This window comes from Rhinolophus sinicus, chromosome 3 (assembly GCF_057876585.1).
Source record: "Rhinolophus sinicus isolate RSI-liver-muscle chromosome 3, RSI-T2T, whole genome shotgun sequence".
Taxonomy (NCBI): Eukaryota; Metazoa; Chordata; class Mammalia; order Chiroptera; family Rhinolophidae; genus Rhinolophus; species Rhinolophus sinicus.
The window spans coordinates 102,972,600-102,995,010 of record NC_142503.1 but is presented as its reverse complement, the minus strand read 5'-3'; the positions used below and the strand labels follow the sequence as shown (position 1 = coordinate 102,995,010).

The window sequence follows — 22,411 nt, the reverse complement described above, 5'->3', positions numbered from 1 at the left end:
TCTGGCTTGAGCAGAAGGTGGAGAGTGGTGCCTTTTGCAGTGGGCAGCGCTGGGGAGGAACAGGTTTGGGGGAGAAATCAGGAGTTTGATGAGGCACATGTGCAGAGGGAGATGCCTCTGAGTCACTGGAACAGATGTTTAGGAAACAGTCGGGTTTAAGTTTGGAGATCAGATGGGAGGTGTGGACTAGAGAAGTTAATTTGGTAGTTGCCAGGATATAAATGATATTGGAAACCAGAGAGTGGATGAAATCATCCAGGAAAAACATAATAGGGAGAGTTGAGGAGAGAGCCTAGAAGATGTAGGGGGTTCAGCACTGGAGAAGGAGGGGCCTGCTGTGAAATATGGGTGATACCGAGAGAGAGGTGACTAGATCTGGGACCACAGGGTTTGACATTTTGTTAATACAGAAACTTGGTCATACAACTCGCGATACAGTCTGTTCACTCAACAATACGTCCTGGACTTCATAGTAGTAAATGTTCTTTTCAAAGCTGTATGATGTTCCATTATGTAGATGTGCCATATAGTTAATGGTCACAGTTAAAACACCCACGCCCCATTGTTTCTCATTTGTGATGCTATCTGGGTGACTGAAGCACTAGTGGTGCTAGTGCTTCTGTAAATCAGTTTCTAAAACTATGGCCCATGGGCCAAATCGTCTGCTGCTCGTTTTTATATAGCCTACAAGCTCAGAATGGGTTTTACATTTCTAATGGTTGGAAAAAATCATGTGATTCGTGACAATTACATGCAATTCAAGTGTGAGTGTCCATAAATAAAGTTCTATTGCAACATCTCTGTTCATCCCGTTATACATAATATACAACTGCTCCCCTGTTACTGCAAGGAGTTGTGACAGATACTGGATTGCATACAAAGCCTAAACTATTTTCTGTCCGTACCTTTGCTGACCCCTGCCTGACTCGAGCCTTCCTCTAGGGCCAGGAGTGGGGCCACATACAAGTGGAGTGGGGTGTTTTGAGCAGTTCCAGAAAAAAATTCTTTGATGACCAAAATTCCACCATCAACTTTTTCTTTCTTATTTTGCGTAAACCATTGCCCTTTTCAAATATCTCCTTCTAAAATGTAAACCTCCTCAGCAAGGTTAACATGACTTATTAATCAAGGTTGAGCCTAGCTATAGCAATAATGGTACTTCTCTGCTTTAAACCCTTTCTTTCTCATCTCTTTCGCACGAAGTCCGAAGTCCGAACAAAACGTCCTGCTCCAGCCCCCTCCCGCCGGTAGCTTCTCCTCCTCCTGTAATCACCACCTTGCGCCTCATGTCGGTCCATACTGAATTGCTTGCAGTTCCTCCAGCTCACCGTGCTGCTTCCTACCTCACTGCCTTTGCACAGGTGTCTCCCTCTGCCTGGAATGGGCTTTCCCAACCTGACCACCCCGGGGGCTGTGGGTCAATTTTCAGGGTTCAGCTTTGGGATTCCCAAGGATCCGAGGTGCCTCCAAGTAGCCGTCACTGCATCTTAAACAGTACAGTATACTGAGCTACAGTGATTTGTGTGCATGTCCACCTTCCCTGTTGGAAGGCACCCTCCTGGAGGACAGACACGTAGTTTAGTCATTTCCCTGTCCCCAGTGTCTGCCTAACAGGCACTCAGTGAATAGTCGACTGAATTACTGGATACATGAATGAATGTATATATATATATATATACAAGGATGCCTTCAGTTGCAGGTAATAGAAACCTAGCTCAGATTGGCTTAAGAAAGAACAAATAACCGGCTCAAGTGTCTGGCATTCCAGGTGTGCAGCTTGCTTCAGGCCTAGGAGCTTCGATGATATTCTCAGGGCTCTGTGTCCCGCTAGCTTTCCTCTCTGCCTCTGTTTGTTTGGGTCAATTCTTTATGTTGCCGGCAGCTGACAGATGCATTGCTAACAGCCCAGAGCACATCCTTCTTAGCAACCTCAGCTCGGGAGTCCTTTCCCATAGCTCCAGGGGGAGCACCCTGGGAAGTCTCTGGGTGCGGCTTGGCTCCCAGGCCCCGTCCCAGGCCACCCACTGGGGAGGGGGTAGGGAGGTCTCCAGTGAGTGGGGCTGGTCACGTGCTGAGGCCTGAGGCTTGGGGTCAGCCCCAGCAGCACCAAATGAACTGGGTTCCCTGCAGGAAAGTGGGGAGCTGTTATCAGAAGGAGCCAGTCTAGAACGAGAGGGAGGCACTCTAGAATAAAGGATGTGGAGCGAAATAAGTAAGAGGCTCAAGACTGGCGACTAAAGACAGAGATTTGCTGAGCATCTTTTTGCTTCTTTGTCAAGGAAAGAAGGAGCGGAAACTGCGAAGAAGGAACTGAAGTGGGTGGGGGCCCGGTGGGGAGGTGAGAATCACTTTAAGTGGGTTTGTCTTCTGGCCCCCGGGACGGCCTGGCCTGGTGCTGAGCGAACTTGGAGATAAGATCTCTGAGAAGCTGTCAGGGATATTTCAGGACAGCCTGGGGGAGACACTACGAGGTGTGGGTGTTAGCCTTGCAGTTTCCCACTAAGTCCGGACTGAACCCACGGTCCTTACCCGACCCCCGCCGGGTCCTTACGCCGACTGCCTCCCTCGCCTCAGCTCCTGACAGCCTCTCCCAGGAGTCTTGTTGCTCCCTCCTCTGTGACCCCTGTGCCAGATCGCTGAACCGCCTCCTCCTCTATGAGGCCCTCCGAAGCCTCCCACTCCTCCAGCAAATTGCTTGAGCCCCTGCTCCCACAATACCTGAGAGAAACCTGCATGAAAGAACTGGTCATATTCTATTTTAATTACGTATTTTCCCCCAAACCATTTTCCTGCTTTTATTATAAAAATGTGGTATTTCAAATCTACCACCTAGCAGCTCTGTAACCTTGGGCAAGTCATTATGACTTTCTGTGCCTGAATTTCCTCATTTGTGAAATGGGATAATAATAGTGCCTGATTTAATATGTGTAAAAGCACTTAGAACAGAAGCTGGTGCATCGTAGGCTTTTTAAATTATTATTATTTGCTGCAAACAAAATAATACAGTAACATGGGTAATTTATGAACCAACTGAAGAACGAGAACATTTATGATTGTATGTTTGTATGTCTGTCTCTCCATCTCTACTTGTAGTGCCTGGTACAATGCTCCAGGACACAAATGTCGCATGAATAGATAGATGAACGCTGGGAGACTCTCCATGCTCAAATCACCAGTTTTATGGGCAAGACAGTAGATTGTGGGAAAACAGATTGGGGATCTTGCCCTTAATCCCTGACAAAGTCCTGGAACAATGATCAGTCTGTCTTCTTCAGATGAGCCTTTCTTCTGGTTCCTCTCCATGTGATTGGTTTCCCGCCAGAAGCAGTAACACGACGCGTGACAGCCGTGGGGCTGAGACGGACAGGTAGGCAGCTGGGTGGCCGCACAAGTAGGGAGACTCAGTTGAGTAATCCCTAAAGATTGTGTGGACACTGATCCAGGGAAGACCCTAGCGCTGCGGGCTTTCCCATTCCTGTCTTCTCCCCAAGGACCTGGAAGACACAAGAAACAAAGCAGGGAGAGGAGAGCAACCATTCTGGATGACATTCATTCAATGTTTCTTTTTTCATCCACTGAAAAATTACTGAGTACCTTTTGTGCACCAGGAACTGTCAAAACAGTACTTTATAAGATCATAAGATCATGGCATGGTTACACCACACTGTGACTGTACTTAATGCCACTGAATTGTACACTTAAAAATGGTTAAAATGGTAAAGTTCGCGTTATGTATATTTTGCCACAATTAAAAAAAAAAAAAGATCGTGGCAGTTGGAGTGATGGAGTCAGCTGAACTGGATGGAATGTAATAGTAACAAGTGGAGCATCCTCTAAAGCCCCGCCTCTTCCCCAAATCACAAGAGGACGGCAGAGACGTCGATCAGCAGCAATACATGGAAAGAACTTCGGTTGTTGGCCATAGTGTTGATAGCTTATTATTTTGTGTCATGGTGGCGAAGGGTATGACATGGCTGCCCCAGGGTGACCTCATCAAGAGAGAGGAGGGTCGAATACTTGCAGGGCTGTTATAAGGGAGGCAGGGGGCAGACTGGTTCTGCATGGTCCAAGGGGTTGAATGAGGACTGACGTGGGCTGTACAAGACAGATTTTGGCTCAGTGTGAGGTAGAGCTTTCCACCGATGGGAACTGCCCAAAAGCCAGTGGACTGACGGGAGGTAGTGGGTGTCCATCACTGGAGGGGACAGAGGTTGGGGGGGGGGGTTGGAGAGAAGTTGCCTGTTTCGATATCTGACCGTTAACTTCTGCAGTTTCCCCAGAATTTGTTGGGGGACCTCTTCTCACTCCATGATCTCCCTCGGTGACCCCAACTTTGGCTTCCGTTACCACCGATGTGTGGGTGGCTCCCTTGTCCCTCTCTGTCCTGAGAGCTCCAGCTCTGTGTGTCCTACAGTCCGTCAGGCATTTTGGCCTGGATGATCCATAGCTGAAGCCCAGTAGGAACTGCTTCCCCCAAACATGCTTCGTTTCCGGTCTCCCCATCTGTTATGCATGCCCGAACGCGCCCATTTGTTCAATCCTTCAGCCAACCTTGACTCGTTCAGCCCCTCCCTCCCATACAAAGAATCCCAAGCCCAGCACATTTACCCTTGAAATATCTCTGGATCTGAGCCAGGCATCACTAAGTGACCCTGATAAGGTAGTGTCTAGTTCATATTTTGAAATACCTATTTTAGATGTGGTTTCTTTTGCTGTTCTGAGCAGTGGCCATTTTCATGGGGTGAGAAGAGTGGGGAGGGAAGAAGGGAAAGTAAAGCAGAGATGGCTTCCTGAATTAGTCACTTCAGGTCCTGTAAGACAGACCCAAAATAACAGGGACTTAAGCTAGAATAGATGCTTATTTCTCCCCTGTTTGACAATCCAGGTATGCCCAGGGCTGACACTGCAGCCTCTCAGGGCCTTCTGTCTTGCTGCTCTCCAGTCCCCAGGGTATTGTCTTGGCAGCGTGGTCCCAGACGGCTCCCCACATCTGGCTCCCCACAGCTGCGCTCCAGCCAGTGGGAAGGGGGAGGAGAAAAGAGAGGGTATGTGCCCTCTCTTTGAGGACATGAGCCAGAATTGTACATATCAGTTCCTCTCACATCCTATTAGCCAGCAAATGGTCACATGGCCATATCCAGCGGCAAGGCAGGTTGGGATCTGTAGTCCTGGCTGAGGGGTCATGTGCCTAACTAGAGATTCTAAGGCAGAGGAGGTTACGTGTAAGGGGAAAATGAGTGGTGTCTGTCACAGTGGTTTTGTATATTTCTGTATGACCCATGTGGCAGCTAAGTGGCTAGGCCTTAGGTATATAGTACACAAAGACTTCACATACTAATGAAGTCCTACTAGGATCCAGCAAAGCTCTTCTTTTATAGATGGGAACATTGAGCTTAGAGAGGGGAAGTCACCTGTTAACGTTGCACAGCAAAGTAGTGTCAGAGCTAGGACTAGCACCCCACATTTTGGGCTCACTTTCTACCTTTTCAAAGATAGCTGGCTGAGAGTCAGCCAGGCAGTGCCAGGAAGACAGGTTTCGTGGGGCTGGGGAGGGGGTCCCCTTTCTCAGTCTGTCTACCTGGGGAGTGCTAATCATTTTTCAGGACTCACCTTTCGGGTTAGCTTGTCTCTGAGGAGCCTCCAGGTAGCCTCACTGCATCTTACATACTACACTCTACGGAGCAGCAGCGATTTCTGTGCATGTCCCCCTCGCTCCTTGATTTTAGTCATCGCTCTGTCCCCAGTACCTTCCTAATAGTTAAATGAGTTACTGAAGACATGATTGGGTGTGTGTTCAAGGACTCCTTTGATTGCAGGTAATAGAAACTTAGCTCAAACTGGCTTAAGAAAAAAAAAAAAAAGATTGGCTCAAGTACCTGGGCAGTGTAGGTGTACAGGCTGCTTCAGGCATGGCTGGATCGCGGGGCTGACCTGGTACTTTCAGAAGTGGTGCCAGTTAGCGTAGATTGACCTTTCTTGCCCTGTTTGTGGGAAGTGTTGCTCAAACAGCCCCTGCAGGGATTGGAGGAGGCAGGAGGTTCAGGGGTGCTGCTGGTGAACACGGTGGGGGCCAGGAGTCCCTCTTGGGTACCCCCAGGTCCAGTGCATCTTGGTGTACAACCCAGTCTCAGCCCTTGCATTTTGGTTTGGGTTTTATGGGGGCACATCTTGGGTTATCCTTCAGGAGCTTCTCTGTGGCCCCGCCTGTGCTGGGGTAAGATGTGCCTGCTGCACCCTCAGGCCGAAGGTGGTCTGGGCCCTTCAGTCCTGATTCTCTGAGAAAGCCAAGGCACCCTGGTTTTTCCTGGCAGGGCTCCTTGGAGTTCCTACATTAGCTGGGACTGGGAAAGGGGAGGAGGAGAGAGGGTTGGCTGGTTGGTGACTCACATGTGCTGACTGCTGGGCAGGTCCTGCCTGAGGGTGAGAATTCCCCTTTGTAGAGAAGGCTGGTGGGTGGTGTGAATGCCGCATGAGGTCTGTGCATCTCTATGGGGCGTCCCCATTGTCCCCACATCCCCACACAGTGATTGGCTTTCTATTCCTGGGCCATGTTCCCATTCCCTGAGCTGTACCTCCTCTCCCAGATGTACTTCTTCCTTCTGCCCTCTGCTCTTGGGGGCCCAGCTGCCGTGGTGGAGCCTCTGGGTGCTGTGGAATTCTCAGGTCTCCTTGGTCCTGGGCTGTCAGGCTTCTCTCCAGGGTAAGCCATGAAGGTGGGAACTTTCCTGGATCCAGAGTTTAGGAAAGGAGTCAAAGGGAGCCAGCCCAACACCCCCCTCATCCTCCCACCGGAGAGGACAGCTCGGCCCTTGGGGGGGGCCCTGCTAGGTCTGATCAGGACAGGTGCTCCCTGATCTCCCACATTCACAGTGCCTGGCAGATATTCCCAAGAGACCCCAGTGGCAGGGATTAGCTTGATGTGTGGAGGAGACAGTTATAAGAAAGGTCATAAGTGCTGGGCAGGGGACTGTGGGTTAACTTGGGTAGTAAATGGGGAGCCATGGGAGGTTCTTGAGCAGAGGGCCAGGTTCTTGTCTTGGATCCTAAGAGGAAGTACTGTAGAGCATGGGGTTGGTGGTGGGGACAGAGTGCAGATAGCAGGGCCAGCCAGTGAAGAGGGCGGGAGGAGGGTGAGAGGGAGCTGGCCGCACAGGTCAGGGTGGGAGCTGCAGGTGTGAGCTCCAGGGGGACAGGAAGGGGGGGAGTGGGGAGGAGGGATAGGTCCCAGGAAGCAGATGGGACTTGGTTTGTCTGGGGGTGAAAGTGAGGCAGGGAGACTTAGAATCTGGGAGCTTCTTAATCCTTAGTCTTGGGTGTTTCCTTGGGAGGCAGGCAGGCAGGCAGGCAGGCACGGCAGGCCTAGCTTTTCCTGTGGGCCTCGTGGCTCTATAGGCAGGATGTGGTGCCGGCCAGGGGCGCCGTTATGAATGGAGCGGGGAGGCTGCTGACTCAGCATGCGCCAGGCTTTGGACTGGAAGCGTCTGGGAAGGAAGTGGCTGCTCCCGGCTTCCCCACTGTGGATAGCTGGGAGCTGGGCTGGCAGGATGCACCCGGTTTGGCTGAGGGACTCCCTCCAGCCAGCTGCTGGGGGTGTGGGGGGTGGGGGGAGGTGCCTGGCTGGGATTGGAAGGGTTGAGGTCTGGTGCCTGTGGCTGGAATCCATGTGGCTGTTGAGTTTCGCTCCGTGAGAGAGCACACAGTTGTGGTTGGGAACCCAAACCCCTCTCGGCTGTGCTGACCGGCAAATTACATCACATTATGATGTCACTTCGCTGATCTGGGCTTTAGGATTTTCTCTCCTGCAAGATGGGATCCAGTAGTGCAGCCTGTCTCCCCAGGTGGTTATATAATAAGAATGTGGACTCGTTTATAGGCTTGTCGATCTCTGTGGGACGTAAGAAACGTTCAAACCTGTAGAGAATTTTTATGAGTTTATTTGAGCCAAACTGATGACAATTGCCAGGAAGCAAAATCTCAACTGGTTAAGAAAATCTTGCAGGAAATGGCAGTTTTGCAGCTTATTTTATACATTAGAATCAAAGGAGGAAGGTTACATGAAATCCATGGGTGGTGGAGGAAGGGGGCGGGAGAAAGCAAAGCGGGGAAATCTCTGGGATTGGATAAAAAGTAAAAATGGACACACGTACCTCTTTTACATTGGTGGGTACAGGATAGCTAATAATTAACTTATACAGCACAGAGAGGTGGTATTTGGGGAACAAGATAACGATGAGGGGTTCTGTGGTCTCATGCTCAGGTGCGTTGTGCCCTGAGGGGTCTGGAAAAGGAGTCTGACATTTCAAAAGTATGTCATCTTAGATGTAACAAGATAATAAACAGGCTCAGTTACTGTAAAGATTGACCTCTGTCAAGGAAGCCACAGGCCAAGGATGTGACTACCAGCCATGGCCCCCTTTTAGTTAGGAATTTCTGTGTTCAGACCATTCTGCATGGTTACTGTCGGTCTGAGTTTGTAACATAGACCAGCACCAGCTATGTGGCTTGATGGGGAAGTGGCAGGGACAATCAGGCAGCAGCTGTGGGACGGGGACGGTGGGAGCCGCCTGCTCAGCCAGGGCTGGGAGCAGGGCTGGACCCAGGGAGGTCTGGGCCCCAGCTGAGGTCTGACTTGTGGGCACATTCTTACCTCTCACTCAGTTCGGACTCCAGCCTGGGCGGTCAGCTCCAGTCCTGGCCTCTTCCATTTCCAGTGCATCTTGGTCACTCAACCTACACGTGTTAAAGTAGCAAACATCCTCTCTCTCGGGCCCGCACTCATACACCCAGCTGCCTCCTAGAACTCGCCCTTGGAAGTTTCTGCAAACCCTGCTAATTTCACATGCTCTGCACTGACCCCTTCCGTGTTCTCTGTCTCCATGAGTCACTGGGCTCAAAACCGTGGCCCCCTGACTGCTCCCTTTCTCTGTCCGCACATCCTCCAGCGCTGTCACTCTCACCCCGACCTGCTTCATCTCCTGTCCGGCTCCTCATTCGCTTACCCTGTGGTGCCTTCAGGGCAGTCTTTGTGAAGCGCAGCCCCAGCCCTATCCTCTCCCCTATTCCAGAATCTTTGGTGGCGCCTACCTGCCTCTAAGTCTGGCTCCAGCCTCAGCTCCCCTCTCCCCAAACTGATCTGTGCACATCCTTGCACCGGCAGGCTGACCGCGCCTTTACCTGTCGCCTTGCCTCTTCCTTACAGGTGCATCTTAGTTCTGAAAGGGTGGGTCCCAGCCACCTCCCCTGGTCTAGGCTCCCCAGTGACTCAGGTCCCTCCTGCCAGCACCTCTCAGAGCTCCCTCAGCTGGGAGCCTTGTGGGGTGCGGGAGGAGGACCTCCTGGCCTGCAGGTCAGCCTCGGCCCTAGCTGGCCCGGGGAGATGAAGTGAGAAGCACCTGGGGGGGCCTTTTGAGACAAAGGCCTCACTTCCTCTCCTCACAGGCAGGGCAGCCGTTTGCCGCTGAGACCCCAGCTGTCAGCTGCCTCAGAGGAAGATGGGCAGCCCTGGCACAGGTGTGCGTGTGGCCACCGCCCTGGGAGTGCTGTGCTTCTGCCTCACAGGTGAGCAGTGCAGTGTGGGGGCTGGCGGTGGGGGAGGGGTGCACACCCCCATCCGGGCTCTGCAGCAGGGACCCTGCTTCAGCAGGGATGCAGGGTTTGGGCAAACCTCCTCCCAATCTCCCTTGTCCCCTGTCCATACTCATTTCCACCTCCAGGATCCAACAGGCAACTTACTTCACATTTCTTAGCCTCCATTTCCTCTTCCACAAAATGGTAGTGTGAGCACTAATATGTCAAATGCCACCTCCTCAGCAAGGCTTTCCTGGCTACCTGGTATAAAACAACACATCCCTCCCCATCTCTGGCCGTTCCTCACGCTTCTTCCCAGCGTTTATCTCCTGACATTTATATTTATTTGCCTTTGGCTTGCCCTGCTCAAAGAACAAGGTCTATCCCTAATGCCAGGATTGGTGCCAGTCACCATGTGGAATAAATGATATAAATCTCTCCACACAGTGTTTGGCACAGAGTTGGCATTCAACAATGGCAGCTACTTTCCTAACAATATCCTCATCTCATATTTCAAACCTTAATCAGTGCCTCTGTTCGGAGCAGGGACCACCTTCTTCCTCCATGGGGCAGACAAAGCTGAGTGTCTGGCGCCATCTCGTGGTCACAAAGAGGAAGCATCTCTAGCCACTGCTGTTCTTGTTTCTCTAGAGAAAGCGCTTTGTTTGGGTGATTCCTCAGGTTTCCTCCCCCAAATATCCCCTAAAAGGGACACCCTGGTCCATCTTTTCTCCAGTTGGAAGGCTTGGGTTTCAGTGAGAGATCCAAGGCCGGCTTAAGACCTTTAGAGATCTCTATTCACTGCAAAGATTATGATACCCCCTCTCTGTGTGTAATTTACAATAAAAATACTACCATAAAATGTTATTTTTCTAAATGCAGGAAACCTTTCTAGGTGCTATATTCAGTAAGTTTTGTGTCAAGACTGTTTGATCTTCACACTTTTGAGTGTGCCTGCTTTGCTGGTGCCCTAACCACACCCTTGATCTAACCATTATCCAAGAATGGCAATGCCAGGTTAGGGGGCATTCCTCTCCAAAAGAAAGGCTATTGGGGACCCCTGCCTAACTTTCCAGGGCTCTAGAAGAAAAGCTGGAATGGAGCCAGAGGTGACAGGGTGAGGAGGCTGCAGGGTAAATGCACCGGATGGAGGGCAGGGTGGGGCAGAGGAACATGCCATGGGGCTAGGGGGGGTGGCTGTCTTTGGCTATGCCCAGGCCCTGTCCCTGGGAATGGAGGCTGCTGGGATCCGTGCTCCTGTGTTCCCCTCACCTCAAATCCATCAACAAACCCTGTCCACTCTCCCTCCTAAATGAACCTTGAATCTGTCCCATTCTCTCCATCACCACTGCCACCCTCTAAAGCTAAGCCATCCTTACTTCTTCTAGGGACCACTGAAATAGCTTCCTACTCTATCCTCCAGAGGAGGCAGAGTGAGTTTTAAGCATTATTACACAGATTATGCCTGATTAACTACCCCCCCGCCAATGACTTCCCATTGCTGTAGAAAACCTAACATTCCTTACCAGTCTCACAACGCTCTCCCAGCCGGCTGCTTCAGCCATACTGACAGCTTCATGATCCTGCCCCATAGCGAGCTGGGTCTTGCCTCAGGGCCTTCTCACCTGCTGTTCCTTCTACCTGGAACTTTTACACTGGCTCTTTGTATGTCAGGCTCTTTATTATTCCCTTTCAATCTTAGCTTAATAGCTCCAAGAATGTGCCTTACTATCATACCTAAAGGTATGAGTATACCTTTCTTTCTTGTATAAAAAAACTAATGTTTATTTAAGAAAAGAAAAAGCACTTGTGATCCTTTCTCATCTAGAGAAAACCACTATTAACATTTTGGTGTATACTTTTTTAGACTCTCCTTTCCAATTTATAAAGAATACCTGGGTGCCAAAAAATGTATACAAGTGGACACTTTGGTCAACGTTGCTCAAGCAGTAGTTTGCCATCATCAGAAATGTCTGGACGCTGATGGTAACCACTTTGAGCACCTCTTGTAATTGCAGACAGCCAAAGTGATTTGCATTCATCTTTTGTTATCAGTATATATTGAGTATTACAATTTTAATACAGTTTTCCTTTCTTAAAATGTGTATACACTTTTTTTGGCGCCCTCCGTGTATGCGTATGGGAAAATGCAGCATAGAGAGTGTAAAGTACCTGCCAGGTTTTTGAAAAGCTCCCACCTTACTTTCTAATCCATTGGTTCCCTTTCTTCCTTCCTACCCCTAATCAAATGCTAATGGGAATTTGTGTGCTACTATGTCTCTCTCTCCCATTAAAATGTCAGCTTTGAAGGGCGGTGCCTTTGGTCTTATTCTCTGTTGCATTCCTAACTCTTAGAATTGGCAAATAGTAGATGCTTACTGTACTGGTGCTGATGGAATGAGGACAGCAGGCAAAAAAATGAAGTTAGGTCTCAGGCCTTAAAGGACGCTTGAATGGGGCTTGGAGATAACCCAAAAAGAGAAGGGGACTAGGGAGGCCGGAAGTGTCCCGCCCCTCCTCACCGCCCCACCCACCGACTCCACCCTCAGGCACCGCCTTGGAGGTCCAGGTCCCGGAGGACCCTGTGGTGGCCCTGGTGGGCGCTGACGCCACCCTGCGCTGCTCCTTCTCCCCCGAGCCCGGCTTCAGCCTTGCGCAGCTCAACCTCATCTGGCAGCGGACAGACACCAAGCAGCTGGTGCACAGCTTCGCCGAGGGCCAGGACCAGGGCAGCGCCTATGCCAACCGCACCTCGCTCTTCTCAGACCTGCTAGCGCAGGGCAACGCGTCCCTGCGGCTGCAGGGCGTGCGCGTGGCCGACGAGGGCAGCTTCACCTGCTTCGTGAGCATCCGGGACTTCGGCAGCGCCGCGGTCAGCCTGCAGGTGGCAGGTGAGCGCCGGGAGGGGGCGCCCTGTCTTTGACACTCCTCACACTTCCCAAGCCCCTACCTTGCCCAGGGCTGACTTGTAGTCACAGCCCCAGGCGCCCTGTTCCTCTGCTGTACCCCTGCCCTTGCCTTACCTTGACCTCTACTCTTTGCCCCCTTTCAGCCCCCTACTCAAAGCCCAGCATGACCCTGGAGCCCAACAAAGACTTACGGCCTGGGGACTTGGTGACCATCACGTGTTCCAGCTACCGGGGCTACCCCGAGGCCGAGGTGTTCTGGCAGGATGGACAGGGTGCGCCCTTTACTGGCAATGTGACCACTTCGCAGATGGCCAACGATCAGGGTTTGTTCGACGTGCACAGCGTCCTGAGAGTGGTGCTGGGCGCTAATGGCACCTACAGCTGCCTGGTGCGCAACCCGGTGCTGAAGCAGGACGCTCATGGCTCTGTCACCATCACAGGTAGGGGTCAGGAGAACAGCTGGGAGGGATGGAGGGAGCCACCCCCTTTTTTCTATACCTGAGCTGGAATTTAGGTGAGTTTGGGTACTCAGGAGACTTTTGAAGCACCATTTTCCTACACTTGAGGTGTCTCACACTCGCCCCCAAGAAGTCCTTAAGGAACTTGCCTTAAGAGCTGATAAGAAGTGTTTGTAATATTTGCCCTCCTAGGAGCACCTTAGGTGGCACTTGTGCTTCTTATATAGGGAACTGAGTCCCTGCCTGGAATCTGAGGTGTGAGCGGGAGTTCTGGGGCAGTCCCAAGGCATGGCCCCAGGGACGTGGGGAGGCAGTGCTTTCCTATGGGACCTTCTCTGGGGGCTGGGCAGGTGCTGTCCATCCATGGGCACCATGATTCTGAGGCCCTGCGAGACAGCTGGGCCTCTACAGGTGGTCAGTCCCCGGCACCCCATCAGTGTCAGCTCTGCTAGAATTGAGCTCTCAACCCCGGCAGCAGTTGGAATGGCTGCTGCTATGTGGTCAAACACTAGCTCAACGACACCCATTTAGCAATTCTCTCAACCTCTGGTTTTGGGGTCCTAGCCCACATATCCTTTCCCTCTCTTGAGTGCCTACCTTAGTGGGCACCCCTTGTGTCCTAGGCATTCAGGCTAATTCTTCTCTTTTAGACATTTCCATCTGGCAAGGGTGCATCCTGCCCCAAGCCCCAAGATTGACCCTACCCTCTTCCTGGGTACAGACCCCCTTGGTCTGTGCTCTTTGTGGGAAAGTCACTACCCTGGGCTCTTGGGTGTTCTGAGGGGTCTCCTTGACCCTTGAAAGGACAGCAGACAATAAGAACTATCAGAGTGAGATTGACTGGAGTGGTCATGAGAATTCTCCAGGGACCCGTGGGAGTGAGGGGACTTTAAAGGATCTGTGGACCTCCTGGTAATTGGCACACTGCGCTGGGTTGGATATTTGCCGTGCTGTGCAGAAAAGACTTATCAATATAGGAGAACATTTACCCAACCAAAGAGAAAAATCTTTATTTTAAACTTCAGTAACTAACATTTTAAGTGCTTTTGTTTCACAGAGGAGGAAACTGAAGCCCCGAGAGAAGAGAGAACTTTCCCGAGACCACAGACCAGCACAGTGGCTGTGGCTCTTCTGGGCTTCAGGCGCCTCTTTGAAAACTGGATGAATGATAAATGCAGTACTTTGCATTTAAGTGTTGAGGGTTCGTGGCCCCTTTATACTCATGCCTGGGGGCCTGTGGACCTTGGCTCCAGCACCCTGTAGTGAGCAGATGAACCAGGACCTGAATTCAACTTTTTGCCTCTCAGCCTAATGTTCTATCCTCCCCACCACCCAGCTGCCTGTGTTTGTTAGAGCAGATCTGGCCCACTTTGGAGCCCTTGGCCTTTATTTCGCTTCGGGCAGTTTTGAGCTTTGTAAACATTCTAGGATTCAGACTTTCCGTCCCTGGACTAGTCTCTCCCACACCTGCTGGCGGTTAGTGAAGTGCACAGTGTGGAGGGGGCTTCATGGGGCAGGTGCTGGATGTGAAACCTGAAGAAGTAGGTCCGAGTCCTGCTTTGTCCTTTACTGGTTCAATGAGGGTGAGTCTGACTTGTGTTCCAAGCACCAACACCAGCCTAAGAGCGAACACAGAAGGAAGCCCCTCGCTCCTTGGATATTTCTGTGGCTCTGCTCTCTCTGCTGCTGGTTCCAAGCACCGACACCAGCCTAGGGGCGAACACAGAAGGAAGCCCCTCGCTCCTTGGATATTTCTGTGGCTCTGCTCTCTCTGCTGCTGCAGGAGCCCCACCCTGGGTTCCCCCGGGGCTTTTCCCGAGTGCTTTATGGACTGGCTGGCTCTCCTGACCCCTGATGTCCGCTGCTGATCGGGGTGGTGGGTCCCTTCGCTTCCAATGTCCAGAGCGGCAGCTTTGCCAGCCATGCCAGCTGAAGGTCACATCTGCAAATGCTTGCATCTGTGCCAGGGCCTCCCTGTTGAAGGGTTCATGGCACTGCTGTCAGCACTTCTGGTACCTTCTGATGCCAGCTGCGGATGCCCTGGGCGTTCGTGGTCTCCATAGAGCACGGGAAGCAGCACTATGTTTGGTTAGATTTGTTGTCCCCAAGGCCCAGGACGCAGCATAGGTCCAGAGACTGGGCTGGAGGGTGGTGTGCACAGAACAGCTGCTGACCCTCCCCCAGCTGTGGGCACCTCCACTCCTTCCGTCTGCCGAGACAGTTAACAGGAGGGCCCTCAGTGTTTCATGGAAACATCCCCTGACAAGTCTTACTTTGGTGCCGTCATGCCTACCCTCTTCCATACGCAGGGTCTGCGAACACTTTCTATAAAGGGTTGGATAGCAACTACGTGTATTTCAGGCTTTGTGGGCCACACAGCATCTCTTGCTGCTGCTTCTTTTTCTTCTCCTTCTGTTCCTCCTTTTCCATTTTTTTGTAACCCTTTACAAATGTAAAAACCGTGATTAGGTCATGGGCTGTACAAACACAGGCCACAGGCCAGATTTGGCTGGCAGGCCTTTGTTTGCCAACTTCTGATCTGTAGGGTGGGAACTGTCACCAATGGGCAGGGGTCGTCAGGGAGGGCCTCCCGAGGAGGCGGAGCCTAAGCTAGGCGGGGAGCTGGGGAGCACTTTTGAGGTGGGGAGCTGACAGCAGTGCTGTGGAGGCCGGAAGGGGTGGTTTTCTCTGCAGACACACAGCATGGATGCAGGGAGTGGGGGTCAGGATACCAGTTCTGCTGGAGCACAGGTTCCCATAGTAGAATTGCGTACAAAGGCCAGGGGAGGGTAAGCGGCCGCAGATCATCAAGGTCCTTGAGTCATGCTAAGAAGATGGAAGCATTATTCTCGTGTCAGCAGGGAGCCATGGAAGAGTCTTGAGCATCATCAACTGCAGACCCTTCAGCCCTGCCAGGCTGAGGCGCGTCCACTCCAGCCATGGCTGGCGCAGGGTTTACAGGTGTCTGGATGCAAACTTCAGTGAGCCCTCTTCATAGTGTTGGGGCCCAGCGAGGGCAGGAGCCCCCCATTTCCACCTTGGAGCCAGAGGATGCTATCCTCATGGCCAAGGGGGCCAGACAGGATGATTTCTCCCATTCTCCCCACTTCTCCTGCCAGGACAGCCCATGACATTCCCTGCGGAGGCCCTGTGGGTGACCGTGGGTCTCTCTGTCTGTCTTGTTGCACTGCTGGTGGCCCTGGCCTACGTGTGCTGGAGAAAGATCAAACAGAGCTGCGAGGAGGAGAATGCAGGTGAGCAAGAGGGGGTGTGTGTGTGCATGTGTGTGGTGTGTCTTTGGGGGTATTGGTGTGTCCATGACATCACATGAGTGTCACTTCCCAGTGACAGAATGAGTGTGGCTGTGCAAATGGGGCTAGGTGGTATGTGTGGCCTTGAGGCTGAATATGTCTTTGTGTGTGAACAAGTGTGAGCCTGTGTGTGAGTGTGCAAATATGGCAGAATGCGTATGTATATGAGTGTGACTGGAAGTGAGTGGTGGACATGTAAGGCTGAAGTGTGAGGAGGGGATGAATGTATCTGTGCAAACGAGTATAACTGTGAGAGTGGAAGTCCCATGAGTGTGTCTGTGAGTGAGAGTACAGGTTTAGAGCATGGAAATTTAACAGCACAAGTGTGACTGTGTCGTGGGTTTGGTGTCACTGTGCGAGGGTGCATCTGCCTCAGGGGGCAGGGTCTGAAGCCGCTGCAGTGTGCTGGGCTGGGGTCAGGATGAGCTGACGTTCGTGACTGGAGGTGGTGAGATGACAGTAGATGGGTGGCTTGACCTTGGTAGGTGAGTAAGTTGACTCTGGTGAGTGGTGGGTGAGGGCGTGGACATTGGTGAGTGGGTGAGGTGACCCTGGTGGGTGGTACGTGATAAAGAGATGTCTTCTTGGGTAACAAGAAAGTAGATGATAGAGATGGGAGGTGACTGGGCGTCAGGAAGGACAGTGAATATGTGAACGGGAAGGGGCTGGTCAGGTGGCAGTCAGGTGACTGCCTGCGTAGCAGGTGGCTGGGCGGGCTGGTAGGTGGATGTGTGTCCATGTGGGAGGCTGGCGGCTGGCTGGGTCGGTGAATGAGTGCTTGGGTGAGGCGATGGGTCGGCAGACTGGGAGAGGCGAGGAGCTGGTCCTTCCCCACCCCCAGCTGGGGAAGCGCAGTGGTGAAAACAGAACTGAGAAAGTTTGTTTGCTCTTCCAGGAGCTGAGGACCAGGATGGGGATGGAGAAGGATCCAAGACGGGTAAGTCTGAGCTTGGAGCTGCCCTTATTGCTGAGGGCAGGACACAGGGACGGGGAGGAGAATCACAGGACCGGGCAGAGCCACGTTTGCTGGAGGTTTGAATAAAGCGTGTCCTGTGGACCGGCTCCCCACACAGGTGAGTCTGGTCTCTGCTCAGCGTGAGGCCTGCAGGTGGGGCCCCCCGACTCCTTCCCAAGTGCCCCTTCACCTCTCCTGCCCACCTTCACCCATCTACCAGCCGGCTCCACCCTGAGGGACCCGCACTGTGGGGTCTGGTGGCTTCCTAGGAGAGGAGTGAGAGCCCAGGACACAGGTGGCCTAAGTTCTAGCTCCCAGTCATTTAAGCCGAGTGGCCTTGAGTTGGTCACTTTGCTTCTCTGGGCCTCGGTTTCCCTATCTGTGTGTCTCAGTTTCCTCTTAATAACTGCCTCCCTTCATTTGTGTGTGGATTTAATTGGATGCAATACCGTTTCTAAAGGGCCTAGTACTATATCTGGCACCTTGCAAGGGCTCAGTGCCTTCGAGTCTGTTACTAGTCAGCCGGTTTAAGGTCGTCCCATCCTGGTGAGAGGTTGGGTAGCTCCGGTCCAAGGGCTTTGCCTGTCTGGGCTTCATTTTTGCATCTGTAAAATGTCATCCTGACCTCGCCCCAGTGGCGCCAGAGAGTTGGTTTGAAGCTCTCTGGAGTGACTGGGTAGGAAGGGGGTTTGCAAAGGTCAAACCTTTGAAGGGGGTTTGTGGGGACACAAACTGGGAGCCTAGCGTGGGGTGGCTGGCCAGGCGCTGGTGTCCCATGGCCATCTCACTGCCTTCTGTTCCTGGGCTGGGAGAGGTGGCTTCCTGCTGAGCCATTGGGGATGGAACCATTGCCACCAGTCTCCTCCCCACCCCCGCAGAAGGAAGGGCAGGAGATTGACACCTGGGACTGCTGTAAATTATGCCAATTAATTCTCTGCCCCTGGTGTCCGGATGTGGAGAAAGCTCTGGGATCAGGCCTCATTTTTCATGCTCAGAGGCAGATGTAGTTGACAGAAGGGAGGGAGTGGGGAGAAGCGGTGGCTTAGAGATTTGGTATCAGTTCCACATGATCCGCGGTCGATCTGGGGACGTCTGCAGCCTCCTCTAGCTCCTTACTTCACCCTGATTTGTAGAGCAGGATCAGTGTACCTCCACATCTCTAGCTCACTGGAGGGCAGGCAGTTGTTCCCATTCCATAGATGCAGAAAACTGAGACCCACAGAGGGGAGCAACAAGCCGCGGAATGAAGCTGGGGCTTGGGACAGCAGCCTAAGGCCCGGTCCTGGTGCTGCGATGTTGTCCCTGCCCTCTCACTACTCCCTCCTGCCGCCTCCTCCTCCTCCCAGCCCCACTCCCCGTCACTTCTGCCTCAGCTCCTGTCCCTCTGCCCCACCCCTAGCTCACCACTTTCCATGGTTCCTCACCATGTGCTCCTTCCTTTTTTGCAGTTCTGCGGCCTCTGAAGCACTCTGAAAACAAAGAAGGTAATGACACGTGGTGCTTGAGATTGTGTGTGTTTGAGCACCTGTGTGTAGGGAGCAGGGAAGGTTGTGGGCGGTGGTTACCACCCTTCCCTGGGGACCTGAGGCGCCCTTCCCAGAAGAGCAGCCTCGACCCCACCTGGTGAAACGGCAGAGGGCAGAGTAACTAAGGTCCCGGCCGCTCTACGAGGATACAGACATGACAGAGGCTTAGCCAGGACAGCAGCTCCCTTGTCTTACAGTCTAAGCACAGGGCATCCTAAGTCTCCGGTGCCCTGGAACCAGCTCCCATTTACCTGGTTTCTGCCCCCTTCAGCTCGACGCTTCCACCCCCAAGTCCAGCGTGGCTTCTTCAGCTCCCATGCCCTCTGCCCACCCCAACCAGGGGGGAAAGAAGAAAGGGAGATACAGTTGTTTCTAGGGCTTGACTAGAAATAGCTCATGGCACTCCTGCTTACACCCCATTGGTCAGAACTTACCACATGACTCCTAACGCAAGTGAGACTAGGAAATGTGGTTTTCAGCTTGGCAGCCACCTGGTACAGAGTGGGTGGTTAGTAAGTGCTAATTATTATTATTCATATTATTATAACAAGCTGTTACATTAGGAATTGGTTGGTATGCCGTTAGTTTGAGCTTCTTCCTTACTGAAAGTAACCAACAGCCACCTTTATGTATCTATGTTTGTGTGTGTATGTATATATGTATCTGCGTGTATTTTGAATAATCTATTCTTTGATGCAGACTTGCCACTAGATCTGAGTGGCTTCCACCTAGAAAACCAAAGTTGGTTGCCGCGGGTTATAGACCCCTAAATCATTTTCAGGTCGCTTGGTGTCCCTGTTAGGAATTCCTGGATGCTCAGCCCTGGTGCAGCTTTCCTCTGAGGAGGAGGGAAGACCATGGGCCCTGTCGTCAGAGAACTTCCAGGGGTGGGGGGTGGGGGGAAGGGGACCTCAGGAACTGCGCAAAATCTATGATGAAAAGCTGGGTGACAGACTGTCATGAGAGGCAGTAAGAGGTCTTCAGAAAGGCAGCACCGTACAGCAGGGAGAGTCCCCTGGGTGGGACAGGAGCTCTCGGTTCTAGTCTCTGCCCCTGACCTTCTGGGGTTGTTTCCTCATCTGTGGAATGCAGCGAAATCCCTCACACCTCCCTCACAAGATGCTTGTGAGGGTGGTGCAGAAATGCTCTGTAAAGCAAGGCCTTTCAAACGCTGTAGAATGTTCCGCGGCAGTAGTGGAGGCCTAGGCTGGGGTCCGGAGGGGTGGAGATGAGGTCCCCCTCGCCCTGTTGTTCGGAACCAAATGAAGCATAGGTGGGTTAAGTAGATGGAGATCAAAATGTCAGCTTGGTTTCTGAAGGGGTCTGCTGGAAAATGTGGCCTAAGTGTGCAGACCAGTGGCTTCCTGGTCCTGCCCTCAGCATGGCAGCCTGGCCCCCACTGTCCCCAGAAGGGAGAGCTACTTGCCTGGACCGACAGAGTCCAAAGAATGGGAGAGGGTGGGGCAGGTTCACACATGCCCAGGTCCTCCTTCTAAACTCTCCATCCAGGCCAGGAGGGGGAGTGAGGCCGGGCTATAGATCCACAGGGCAGCCATCCACATGGGGCCAGCGGGTTAGGGGAAGGAGGCTCTGCACAGCACGGCTCCTGGGGAAATCAGTGGGGGAAGGGGAAGTGGCAGAGGGTTTCCTGCTAGCGGAGGGAAGTGGGCCTGGCTGGGGAAGATGGATCACTGGACAGGCAGGGGGAGATGGGAAGGGAAAAGTGTGCCCGGCAGAGGGGCCGGTGGGAGGGAAGTGTGCAGGGTGAGTAGACCACCACGGGGACTGAGTGACGCCAGCGAGGCACGGGCAGTCCCCCAAGACACCTTCGTGGTCGGTCTGCCACTCAGCTCCTGTGTTGGTGTCTGTTTGGGTCTGTAGGGCAGCACTTAGCCTTGGGGGTGCTAGTCGGGCTGCTGTGGCCACTCACAGACCGCCAACCCTGAAGCCTGTGACCGTATGCCTGGGGTTCTGGCATACTCCCAAGAGTAGAATGCCTGCATTTAATGCTTCCCCCCCTTTTTCTTCCCATGACGAAATACAGATGATGGACAAGAAATAGCCTGACCACAAGGACCGGGGAGCTGCTGCCCCTGCCCTGGGGTCCCACCGACAGCTGCAGTGGGGCCTCAGTGTGAGCCCCGGGCTGGGGTTTCCCTGCCCCCACTAGATGGTTCCCACCCTAGCGGGCCTACTCATTCTGCAAAGGACGCCACACACAGACAATTCTGCAGCCTTATTTCTCCGATGGACACGACTCCCAGTCATCCTGCTGCCTTATTTCTCCAGTGACATGACACGTAAATCATCCTGCTGCCTTATTCTGATGGACACAATACACGGACCACCCCACCACCTTATTTCTCCAGGGGATATGGCACATGGACCATCTGGCTGCCTCTTTTCTCCAGAGGACAGAATAGTCACACTTCTCCAAAGACATGATACAAGGTCACCCTTGGCCTTGTTTCTCCAGTGGCCCTGATACACTAATCATCACTTTTCAGCCTCCCCGACCTTAATCCCGTCCCCTCAGAGGGGTCCCTGCAGCCTCAGCATTTCCTGAGTCCGTCGGCATCTCCCCTGCCTCCTCCCACATCTGGCCCCAACTTTGGCCTTGGCCTCCCCACTAAGTGAGGACAGGCCCCCTCCCCAAGCACGTGGAGACACACAGGGGCACGTGCTGGAACACGTATAGACATCCCCTGTCCTGGTCTCCTATGGCCCCTGGGCTGTGTCCTGGAGCCCCTCCCTGCCCACCCTCCCCACGGGAACTATGTGCTGGTCACACTGGGCCTCTGTCCCTCTGCTTTTCCTGCCTTTCCTTTTGTTTAGCCATTCAAGTAATGTTCACTGAGCACCCATGGGTGTCAGCACTGTTAGGTGTGGGGGACCCTTTGTGAAAAGACAAGCTGCTCCCTCAAGGAGCTCTCCCTTCAGCTGGAAACCTGTGAGGAAACAACGGTTCATGAGGGGGGCTCCTGCCTTGTTCCCTACTGTATCCCCCTTCTGTGCCCACAGCTCCCTGGGTAGCTCACCTCCATCCTCTCCCTAGGCCTTCCCCAGAGTGGTGGGGGTGGGGTGGGACAGGGGCAGAAATGCAGAGAGGGATGGACCTTCTCTCCACAACTGGAAAAGATGACGGTTCCGGGATGAGAAGGTGGGCAGGCAGTCAAGGCCCAGCAGGTGCCTAGAGCCCAGCACAGGGGACGCCTGGGGCCTCAGGGGCAGGGCAGCCCCTCCTCCCCACCACGGTGCTATTCTGGGGCCCGGCAGGACCCCCGGCTTGGCCCTGGCCAGCCCCAGCCTCCGGGGGAGTACACTTCTGACGTTCTGATCTCCTACTGACATCTCCCTGCACCAGCAAGGGAAATTAAATTTCTAATTTAAATGTGGAACTCTGAGGAATTTTGTTAACTGGGGGTGTATTTGGGGAAAAATAAATGTCTTTGTGGAAAGTGTTTTCTCTGCCAAGTGTGAGGAAACAGGGCGGCCATCAGGACTCGGCAGGAAGGATTCCCTCCCGGACATCCAGCTGGGTCTCCTTTCTCACCATCCTTACTACTCTGGGTCTCTGCGGCCATGTGGTCCCCTCCCAAGCCTCAGTTTCCTTCTTGGTAAAGGGAAGTTGGCAGTGCAGAGAGCCAGGCCCTTTGGTCGCTCTGTAGGCTCCATCCACTCCTGG

The 22,411-nt window shown here is 52.9% G+C and overlaps 1 protein-coding gene across 4 annotated transcripts in view; it reads left to right on the top strand.

The window, feature by feature from the left end:
- Positions 1–22,184, top strand: part of CD276 (CD276 molecule) — a 29,764-nt gene extending 7,580 nt beyond the window's left edge. For 3 of the 4 annotated variants that reach the window (XM_019736039.3, XM_019736040.3, XM_088796842.1), the window contains exons 2-8: positions 9,439–9,558; positions 12,117–12,458; positions 12,620–12,916; positions 16,054–16,188; positions 17,141–17,182; positions 18,649–18,684; positions 20,771–22,184. In XM_019736039.3, the coding sequence (XP_019591598.1) occupies positions 9,492–9,558; positions 12,117–12,458; positions 12,620–12,916; positions 16,054–16,188; positions 17,141–17,182; positions 18,649–18,684; positions 20,771–20,793 (942 nt within the window). In that variant the 5' untranslated portion in view covers positions 9,439–9,491 and the 3' untranslated portion in view covers positions 20,794–22,184. Of the gene's footprint in view, positions 1–6,191; positions 6,701–9,438; positions 9,559–12,116; positions 12,459–12,619; positions 12,917–16,053; positions 16,189–17,140; positions 17,183–18,648; positions 18,685–20,770 lie in introns of those variants that run through there. The other variant, XM_074328261.2, reaches the window with a different exon arrangement.
- Positions 22,185–22,411: the final 227 nt, after the last annotated feature.